The following is an 11,123-nucleotide window of genomic DNA, read 5'->3' on the forward strand; positions in this document are numbered from 1 at the left end:
TCTAAATAAACTTTAACCTAACCACATATATATAATGACAAGATTATAACAAGTAACCTGCCAAATATATGGACAAAAAAAATTGAAATTCACATATCACCTTTCGTTGTAATAACAGTGCATATGTTCGTCACCACCTATATTTCTCGTCTCACTACCTTGATTAAAAAGAATAAAAAATCGAAAACCCTCGAAATTCATTCATTTTTCAATGTTTCATATACAGTAAAAGATCTAAATGATAAGCTAATGGACCTATAGTCGAGTCAAAATACAGGGATATTTTTGTACTTTTCAAGTGGAAGCTTTCCCAGTTCGAAACCGCGATTATTGTCGATGGCGGGAGAGCATTCGCCATTAGCCTCTGTAGTTTCGAGATGTTTCAAAGTTCTCTTGGCATAAATGGTGAAGGCAATGGTGGTGATAATTGCAACAACGAATGAAATCACGTTGTAGATTATCTCGACTGGAGTTAGATGGTGGTTCCGATATTGCACGTCTGCTAATGTCCTTATTAGCCGACCACTGCCAAAAAAAGAAACGAGCCACAAAAAACGGAATCAGAAAAAAAAAAAAAAAAAACCCGATTCAGCAATGAAACACGAAGAACATACTCGGTTGTAAAACAAACTATTTAAGAAAATTTAAATGAAAATTTGATTGTCGCAATGAGCTGAGCTCGTGCGTAAAAAACTAATTCGAATTGCATTCCAAATAAATCGAAAAATAGCTGACAAATGGTGGAAAATTTCCAAATTTGTGGGAAATGAAAAACTAATTCCAATTCGGTTCCAGATAAATCGGAAATTGTAATGAGAAAACTGGTTCCAAAACCGGAAAATTTTCGGATTGGGATCGGCTTAATTCGAAATATCCAATTTTTTAGTCATCCATAATATAAACTACATAACAACATAGATATTATAAGTGTAATTTTGTTTAGTAAAAATGGAAAAATCGGAAATCGGAATTCGGAATGAAAAATATTGTTCCAAAATCGGAAAGAGATAGAGAGAGAAAAAAAACCTGTAAATGTAAATGAATGCTTCGGGTATCATTCCTGCAACCGACCCACACAAATACGGCCAGAATCGCATATTCGTCACGACAACTGCGTAATTGAATATCGTGTACGGAAACGGCGAAACCCTAAACAGAGCAACCACTTTAAACTGATGGAACCAACTCCCTTCTCCCGCCAACCTTATCATAGCAGCTTTTTTCGGCCACCTCTTCAACCATTGCTAACAATTCAAGATTCATCGAAAAAAAAAGAAAACCCGACAATTTTAGTAAATATCGAATAAAAACCCGACAAGATTATTAAAGGGTCGATGAGAATTTATTTTTTTCTTACATGGATTCTGTCTCGAAAGAGTAAACCGATTAAGTACGGAAGAATCATTCCAATAGTTGTTCCGACCATAATAATGACAAACCCTAAACCGTATCCGAAAATCATGCCAGCTAGCCACATGGAAGGCCCGGAAGGTACTAGAAACACCGGGAACAAAGCTAAAGAAGCAACAAGTACGAGCGCGAGTACTGGACGGCCAAACGCAGTGGCTTCCCATTGCAAGAGTGGGAAAAGAACCTATCGTAAATCGAGGAATTAAAATGGTTACAATCAAATCTCGTGCATGGAAAAAATTACGATACATTAAAAAAAAAATAATTAACCACAAAATTCGACATGCGATGCCATTACTAGTAAGTATTATCGTGCAATTAGACATTGAAAAGTAAGATGACAGGTTTCTATGATTGCTTTTCCTAGTCAGCAAACGAAAAAAAAAAATAACGAAACCCTTTTCTTGGTAACCCGCAAAAAGCTCGTTAACCGATGCAGACCAATAATCTTGAAAATTTTCGACTTTTCAGTTAATATGCTTTTCGATTGAAGATTATGCAGAAGATACAATTTGAAGGCTACGAAGAAAAGAAAAGAAAAACGAGGAAGTTAGTTAAATGTACCTTCTCGACGAGAAACGGGACTCCCCATTTAGCGAATATAAGAAGTAGAAGTACGGTTATCGAGCACCATACTGCAGCCTTGATCCACCATACGAGAGGGTTCTTTCTTGATTGTGATTCTGATTCGGTATCGACTTCGTGTGCTCTTAGTTCATTTGGTATAACCAACCGCACGTACTCGCTATTATTATTATTATTATTATTATTATTATCGAGCTTTTTCTCTAACTCCTCCTCAGTTGAATCTGGCATCTTCGTAGAGACACCAGACGCCTGTCACGGTAGAAAAATATACGGATCAGCAACTTATTAGAGCAGATAACTCGTCGTGCGATTACCACATTTCGTTATTTAATATCAACTATAACAAGTACTTGATCGAATGCCGGGGAATTTGATTTTATCAAGTACCGAATAAACGCGAACGATGCCGTATGAGTATTCTTTTTTTCCGAATTCGAAGGCTGAATTATACCAAATATAATATACAAACTGAAGATAAACATAGAGATTAACCATAAAATAATTGCAGATGAAAATATAATTATTAAAATAATCAGAGGCACAAGTCCAGACAACATGCTTGAATTTGAACAAACACATCAAGAATTTAAATAATTTTTTTTTTAAATTAAAACTAAAAAAAAAACCATTAACACTTTTCAATTCTTGAACCCATCTACTCAAAAATTAAAAAAACAAAAATTAAAAACCCATTAAAAAAATGAAAAATGGAAAAATTAAAAGAACCAGTGCACACACTTCAAGAATGCAAAAATCTTGAATTAAAAAAAATGCTTAACCTGAAAAAAAATTAAGGGTCACTTCGATTACGCGGCTTGTGGCAAACCCCTTTCTCTCTCTTCTTCTTCTTCTTCTTCAGCTGATTTTCTGTAAGATTTTCGATTTTTTTTTTTTTTTTCTTCTTCTTGGGATGATCGAATTCAAACGGTTAGAAGTAATATAATAAAAATCCGATTTTTCTGGGCTGATTTGGTTTAGTGTGGAATAAAGGGTATGGCAGGTGGTATCCACTGTTGCGTGTTCTTAAATCTGTTTCTTCAATCTCTCTCTCTCTCTCCTCTCTCTCTCTATATATATCTCTCTCCTTTTTATTATTACTGACATTTTTTTATTTCAGATTTGACCTTTAATCTTTTTTTATTTCTTTTCTATAATGATGCACACAGTGGGTGTGTACGTGTGTGTGTAGAATCTAGTGATTTATTTAAAAATGGCAATAACTTATGTAAGGTGAAAGCACTTTTATAAATAACTGAAAATTGCATAGAACATTTGTTTTTTTTTTTCTTTTTTGTTTTATACTAATTATTTGTATCTAATACATTTTATGATGAAATTTTAGATATTTTATAAAACTAAATTGAAAATTAAAACCTACTTACAAACGAATCAATTTCGAAATTAGGTACTATTTTTCTCAAACGTTTGCAGACACATAAATTTTGACTATAGGTAAATATGATGGTATTTGGTTAAGCTTATAAGTTGTTAAAATATTTATAAGATGTTTTAGAGCTTATAAGTTCTTTCAAAGTGTTTGGTAATTTTTGAAAAAAAAAATCTTAAAAAAAATTCAAAAAATAAACTGCTAGAGGGCAAATAAGATTTTATAATGTGTAAAAATAGTTTGTAAGATCATTATCCAAACACTTTAATAATTAATTTTAAATACAAGACGTAACATAACAGCTTATCAATTTTTAAAACAGCTTATCAGTTTTTTAAAATAAGCTTAATTAAACGGGTCACACACGATTATCAGCTTCTACTTTTACAAAAGTTTTTAGGAATGAAACCTAAATACACTGACTAACAAAATTCTAATCAAGCACAAGATTAGTCAATAATAAAATAGTATTTTTATAAATACAAATCTATAAATTCTTATAATAAATAAATAAAAATGTTGAATTTTTTTATGTGCTAGTGTTGACGGAGCCTGAATAATAGAATAGAATGAAAAGATTTCATTATAATATTTCTAGAAGCATGAAAAATCGTTGGCTGGCGTATCATGAAATTTAATACAAGAAACTTATGTTTTTTGATATACTTCATTTAATGCAAACGATTTAGTCTAAAATACCCTCAATAATATAATTATTATCAATTTCACCAATTATACTCTAACTTCCTTAATATTACACATTGACCCCGAATTTAAACAAATATATCACATTAACCCCCAAAACTTTTTTTTTCAGAAAATAATTTTTTTTGTGAAATGTTTTTTTTTCCGGCCAGATTCCGGCGTTGACTAATTTTTTTTTTTTTTTTTGAATTGTTTTTCTTAGAAAAAAAATATTATAATTAATATTACTGTCTTGGCTACTAAATTACTGTCTCAGACAGTAATATTACTGTTTGGGACAGTAATATTATGAATATTATTTTTCCGAACAGTAATATTATTAATATTATTGTCTAAGACAGTTAAATTACTGTTGGAGACAGTAATTTAACATCCAAGGCAGTAATATTAATTAAAATAATTTTTTTAAGGAAAAAAATTAAAAAAAAAAAAAAAAAGTCAATTAACAGTTAAATTACTGTCTCCGACAGTTAAATAACTGCCGGAGATAGTAATTTAGCAACGAATACAGTAATATTAATTAAAAATATTTTTTTTAAGAATAAAAAAACCAATTAACAGTTAAATTACTGTCTCCGACAGTTAAATAACTGTTGGAGACAGTAATTTAGCAACGAATACAGTGATATTAATTAAAATATTTTTGAAGAAAAAAAAAAGAGTCAATTAACAGTTAAATTACTGTCTCCAACAGTTAAATAACTGCCGGAGACAGTAATTTAGCAGCCAAGACAGTAATATTAATTAAAATATTTTTTTTAAGAAAAAACAAAATTATATAAAAAAAAAAAAAACAGTCAACGCCGGAGACCCGGCGGTCAACTGCCGTTGACCGGCCGGAAAAATTTCAGGAAAAAAAAAATTCAAAAAAAAAAAAAAAAAAAAAAAAAAAGTCAACGGCGGCGACCGGCGGTCTCCGGTGGTGGCGGGTCAAAATTGGGGTCAAAATTGAAATTAGGGTTAAAATTGGTTAATTGATGAAATTGGGCTAAATTATGGTGTAAATCATGAAATTGGAGTTAAATTGGGTTTCAATGAATTGGGGGTAATTTTGGTATATATAAAAGGATTTTCCTTATTTGCAAATAAGTTTGAATGGGGTGGATTTATTTGAAAGACAAAAAAGTTGGATGTCCCTATTTTAATTAAGTGCCCTTATCATGGGCCTATTTGCCATTACCCCATATTTATATTTGGTCCTAATTAGCATCTCTTTTATTCTACAATAACTTTATTTTATTGTGTAAATGGTCAATGGGCCCATAACAATGGCAATTAATTCAAAAAGTGACATTCAAGTTTTTTGTCTTGCAAATATTTCGAGCATATTAAAACTTATTTGCAAATAAGGAAAACCCTTATATATATATATATATATATATATATATATATTCCCAAATTACCCGCAATTCATTGAAACTCAATTCAACTCCAATTTCATAATTTACACCACAATTTAGCCCAATTTCACCAATTAACCAATTTTGACCCTAATTTTAATTTTGACCCGCCACCACCAGAGACCGCCGGTCTCCGCCGTTGACATTTTTTTTTTCTGAATTTTTTTTTCCAAGAGGTCAACCGCCGTTGAATTTTTTTTTTTCTTAAAAAAACTAGTTTAATTAATATTACTGTCTTGACTGCTAAATTACTGTCTCTAGCAGGTATTTAACTGTCCGAAACAGTAATTTAACTGTTAATTGACTTCTTCTTCTTTTTTCTTAAAAAAATATTTTAATTAATATTACTGTCTTGGCTGCTAAATTACTGTCTCAAGCAGTTATTTAACTGTCGGAGACAGTAATTTAACTGTTAATTGACTTTTTTTTTGAAATTTTATTTTTTCGTAAAAAAAATATTTTAATTAATATTACTGTCTTGGCTGCTAAATTACTGTCTCCAATAGTAATTTAACTGTCTTATGCAATAATATTACTGTTTGGACAGTAATATTATTATTCGGAAAAATAATATTCATAATATTACCATCCCAAACAGTAATATTATTGTCTGAGACAGTAATTTAGCAGTCAAGCCAGAAATATTAATTAAAATGTTTTGTCTAAGAAATTTCAAATTTTCAAAAAAAAAAAAAACAAAAAAAAGAATCGAAAAAAAAAGTCAACGCCGGAGACTAGCGGTCAACGTGGTTGACAGGCCGGAAAAAAATTTCAATTTAAAAAAGTTTTCAGAAAAAAAAAAAAACAAAGTCAACACCGGAAAAAAAAATCAGAAAAAAATTATTTTCTGGAAAAAAAAATATTTTTTCAAAAAATTATTAAAATGGGGGTTAATGTGTTATATTTGTTTAAATCCGGGGTCAATGTGTAATATTAAGGAAGTTAGAGCATAATGGATGAAATTGACAAAAATTATATTATGGAGGGTATTTTTGACTAAAGACATGGGGATAAGTTTATTTGAAAGACTGTTTTTTTTTTTTTTTGTGGACCAATGTGCATTTAAGTCCCTTAGGATATGCATTTTTGCCCTTCGCCCTATTTTATTTAACTGGAATGATAAATACATGATGATTTTTAGTAAATGTAGGTCATTTTTCAATTTTAATTTTTAATCACATTCCACCCATTTATCATCTCTTTAACTTTATTATTCTAAATAAAATTCATGGATTTCACTATTATATTTAAATAATGATTTTTAAATGTTGGAATTAAATTGGAAAAAATCATCTATCTAAACTCAAAATTTAGCCATAAATTTGTCTTGAAATTGAAAAATAGAAGTTTCTACTTAGATTGAATAGTTTTGGGTGGTTTTTGTGGATAAAAAAACTACAAAAAACGTTGGAGCAATTTGATATAAGAAAATTCCACAAATTCAGAAAAAACGACCGTATACCGTAGATACTAGTCTCAGTTATGTACAAAATTTGATAAACTCGTATTTTGACGATAAAAATTCGATATTCTAACAAAATTAATGTTTGAAAGAAAAAAATATGAGTTTAATACTAGAATTTAATTTATTAATAAAATGTCCAACGTTTACTATAAAACATCATGCATTTAACGAGCCCCTTTATTTTTTTTTTTTTTTTTGAGAAGAAAAAGCTTGCAATTTTATTCAAACATGCTTTTCAGCAGATATAATGTTACATATTGTAACAGGAAGATTCTCAAGAGCAAAATTTTCCATCTTTGACAAAGCTGCTATTTCATGAGCCACTTGATTTGCCTCTCTGAAAGTATGTTGTATCTGAAAATACTCGAACCACTCCCTCTTCCGCTTAATATCCTCAATAATATTCCCGTACGTAGCTTCGGAGATCGCAGGTTCACAAACTGCGCAGATAACCTCCATCGAGTCACCCTCAATTACAATCCTTCTCCAATTATTTGTTCGAGCCATTTCGACCGCCATGAATGCCGCTTGAGCTTCTGCCGCTGTGGGATCCAGAGGTTGTTTAATGCAGCGAGATGTCCATCCCACACACTCACCTAAGTTCGTCCTTGCGATAACTCCTATACCACATATCCCATCTACCTTGTTTATGGCCGCATCGAAATTTATTTTTTCAACATTCATTTCCGGTCGAGCCCATCTTACAACACCTCTGTTCGTTCGAATGTTTGAGTTCAACACTTCTGCTGTAGCATTCCACAAATCATGCCAATATTTAATAGCAAAACTCACTGTTTCCTTAGCTGCCATGTAAATGCCTTCGAACAATCTTTTATTTCGAGTATGCCATATCGCCCAACACATAACTACACATTTTCCAAGAACCTCCTTACCTGCTTTCTCCTTAATTTCCAATATCCAATCAAGCATAATATTAGTTGATGTATTATATATTGAGAATGGTACATCACTTAAAGCCCAAATTTGACGTGATAATGAACAGAATAATAGGCAATGCATTACTTGTTCGCCTATGCAATTGCAAAAGATACATCTTGATTCATCTACTACCTTTCTTTTCCGCAAATTGTCTGCGGTTGGTAAAAGATCTTTGCATGCTCTCCAAAGAAAGATTTTAACCTTACTAGGCAACTTTAAGGACCACAACCATTTCCAGTCCGCCGCAATATTCACACTCGAGCAACTACCATGACGATTTTCTCCATCAACAGCCTTGTGTAGAGCCAGGTGATACGCACTCCGAACTGAAAATCTCCCATTCCGATTATAATGCCATATATAACGAGCCCCTTTATTTAATTTGACTAAATTGAAAAGAGGGATATGATTTGGAAGTTTCGGATTGGGCCCTAACACTAATCTCTTTCTTCGACTTGAAGCAAATAAACTTTTAATTTGACTTTTTTGCCCTTTAAAACGTGTAGTTCAATGAAAGACATCCAATCATCTATTTGTAATGAGATTAATTAATTAATTGTCTTATATTGACTTGTACACTTTTTAAATACTGAATCAGAATTGGGTAATGCTGATGTCATTTTATTATTTCAACTGAAAGAATCTGAGGAATATTCTTCACAAAATAATAATTTGAGAATATGCTTCACTATTTGACAATTGTTTTAACATTTCAATTTTACCACTAAGTTTGTATTTTAACACATCACTCTCGAATAACAATATATATAATGGTAAACAATTATTATATAATAGCTGCTTACATATATATATAATTACAGAATTAGAAAGAAAAAAAAAATTGCATGATTTTGTACCTTTTCTACTACAAACTTAATTTTATGATATAAGTTTCACTTCTCAAATTTGAGAGATCAAACTTATAATTTAAGCAAGTGTGCTAATTTTTAGAACAACTGTTGCTGATTGATTTGTATTGTAAAAGTTGATAAATTTGTAAAACTTAACAAATAAGAAGTCTGTTGGAGATGCTCTAACAGATATATAATATAACAAGGGACTTAATATATAATTTGAATATTGTTATTACAAGTTGACTTGCAGCCCACAATATAAATAAAAAATAAAAATAAAACATATGTATAAAATTTTCAACTAAAACACTCATCAGCATCACTATACACTAGATAAAAAAAACTACAAATCTTATATATAAATATGGGTAAATTACACCCACACCCCTGAGGTATGCTTAAATAACTTTAAGGTCCCTGTGATATCGATAATTACATTCACCCCTTGAAACGTAGTTATAAACTCTAATGGGATAATGCGTTGGATACGTTATTACGATAGAGTTCTAACAGACTATTGGTTTCAGGAAGTGGTGGAGACAACAAAGAGTTATTGGTGATTTAAGAAATATTAGGGGAGCCATGTCACCCCATAACTCCCCGTAACTCTATGTTATGTCTACCACTAGCTAAAAGTAATAGTTCATTAGAACCCTATCGGAATAATGTATACAATGCATTATCCCGTTAGAGTGTCTAACTATATTTCAGGGGATGAGTGTAATTATCGATACCATAGGAACCTTAAAACTATTTAAGCATACCACAGGGGTGTGGATGTAATTTACCCTATAAATATATATATCATTATATATGACTATGTTTGAGTATAGGAATATATGACTGTATCATGGAATCTTGATGATGAGAACTGTATAAGTTGATGTCATTGTTGCCTGCCATTAAAGTTGTTGCAATCAATTCTAATGAACTCCACCTTCAAAGTACAAGTGAACATTCACTACAATATAATCAAACAAACATAGCATAAATATTCTAACCAAAAAAATAAATAGAAAAACAATAATTACACAAACTCAAAAAACATAAACAAAATCAATAGCAAGCTATGTAGCACAGAAACTTCAACTTCTTAACATTTTCGCGTTTCGAATACGTTTCGTTTGGGACATTCGAGGACACCTGCCAAATACCTTATGGACCATTTTGTAATTTCTAAAAAGTTATAAACATGTTTGAACAGCAAATTACTTTTGTTGCTTCCCTAATTATTTACACGATTTAATGATAAAATGCAAATTGATATAGTAAAACGAAAATTGAATATGTTTGTATGAAAAAATAAAAGGCAAATTTATGTATAAATAAAAATGTATACATGTTTATACAACATATTTATAAGGCTGCGGCTATATGCAAGACTAAAATCACTTGTGCAAGACCAAATTAAATTTTTCAATATATAAATACTATAATACCCTTACTTGTTAAAAAATAGAAAATTTCAAATATGCAAGACCAAAAATTCAAAAACACAAAAACCCCTATCACAAGACCACAAGACCAACTATCATCTTCTCCATCTTCCAAAACCCACAAGACATTTCTCCTTGCTCCTCCATAAACCCACAAAACCTAAACATTCAAAATCATCAAAACTCAACAAATCTTACAAAGATGGCAAGTATGGAGTTAGAAGACATCAAAATAGAAGATTCTACGGTGGAAGAACCCAAGAAGGTGTGCATTTATGAGTTTTTTAGCTAGAATATCGTTTTTCCAAAAAAAATCCCGCGCAAACGAATTCGACATGTACATGTCGAATTTTATGGGTAAAAATCGACATTTAGATGTCGATTTTGAGGCATACAATTCGACATTTGGCAATGTCGAGTTTGTGCTATAAATTCGACATGTCAATGTCGATTTTTACCCATCAAATTCGACGCTTAAGTGTCGATTTGTAGCATAGTTTTTCGACACCTTGGTGTCGATTTTTACCAGTTTCAAATTTAATTTGTCTTTCCTCTTTTTTTGTAAGGTTGAACAAAATGAGGAAGATGGGCGTAGGTGGTGGAGCTTGGGCGGCGGAGCTTTGACGGCGGAGAAGGTGGGCGTAGGTGGAGAAGGTGGGCGTAGGTAGGGATTGAGGAGGGGGCTGTTTGTTTTTTTAATTCACGCATTTATTTTATTTTATTTTTTGTTCTTTTTTTGTTTTTTTTTCCTCATTATTTGTATTTGGTCTTGCATGAGAAAAAAAAAGTCAATTTAATTTATGGGTATATTTGTCATTTCATCTTAATAAAATAGAATCTTTTGGAATATTTCTTTAATTTGGTCTTGCACAAGTGGAATTAGTATTGCATATAACCGCAGCCTATTTACAATTATACCCTATAATTTTAACATGTACA

The 11,123-nt window shown here is 31.1% G+C and overlaps 1 protein-coding gene across 1 annotated transcript; it reads right to left on the minus strand.

The window, feature by feature from the left end:
• Positions 1 to 69: 69 nt before the first annotated feature.
• Positions 70 to 3,100, minus strand: LOC105960221 (uncharacterized). Its single transcript, XM_012984392.2, has 5 exons — positions 2,778 to 3,100; positions 1,975 to 2,247; positions 1,358 to 1,594; positions 1,027 to 1,244; positions 70 to 525 (listed from the first exon to the last, which is right to left on the minus strand). The coding sequence occupies exons 2-5, from the start codon at positions 2,224 to 2,226 to the stop codon at positions 267 to 269; spliced, it is 966 nt and encodes a 321-aa protein (XP_012839846.1). The 5' UTR covers positions 2,227 to 2,247; positions 2,778 to 3,100; the 3' UTR covers positions 70 to 266.
• Between the last annotated feature and the right edge of the window lie 8,023 nt (positions 3,101 to 11,123).

Source organism: Erythranthe guttata, chromosome 14 (genome assembly GCF_056151865.1).
Source record: "Erythranthe guttata isolate IM_541 chromosome 14, IM_541, whole genome shotgun sequence".
In the NCBI taxonomy this organism is placed as follows: Eukaryota; Viridiplantae; Streptophyta; class Magnoliopsida; order Lamiales; family Phrymaceae; genus Erythranthe; species Erythranthe guttata.

Bases quoted from the DNA above. Each gene is read 5' to 3' on its own strand.
- LOC105960221 (XM_012984392.2), bottom strand. From the start codon at position 2,226: ATGCCAGATTCAACTGAGGAGGAGTTAGAGAAAAAGCTCGATAATAAT. The intron at 1,595-1,974 runs GTACATTTAACT...GATTTACGATAG, and splicing joins TCCCGTTTCTCGTCGAGAAG to GTTCTTTTCCCACTCTTGCA. The intron at 526-1,026 runs GTTTTTTTTCTC...TTTTTTTGGCAG, and splicing joins GCATTCATTTACATTTACAG to TGGTCGGCTAATAAGGACAT.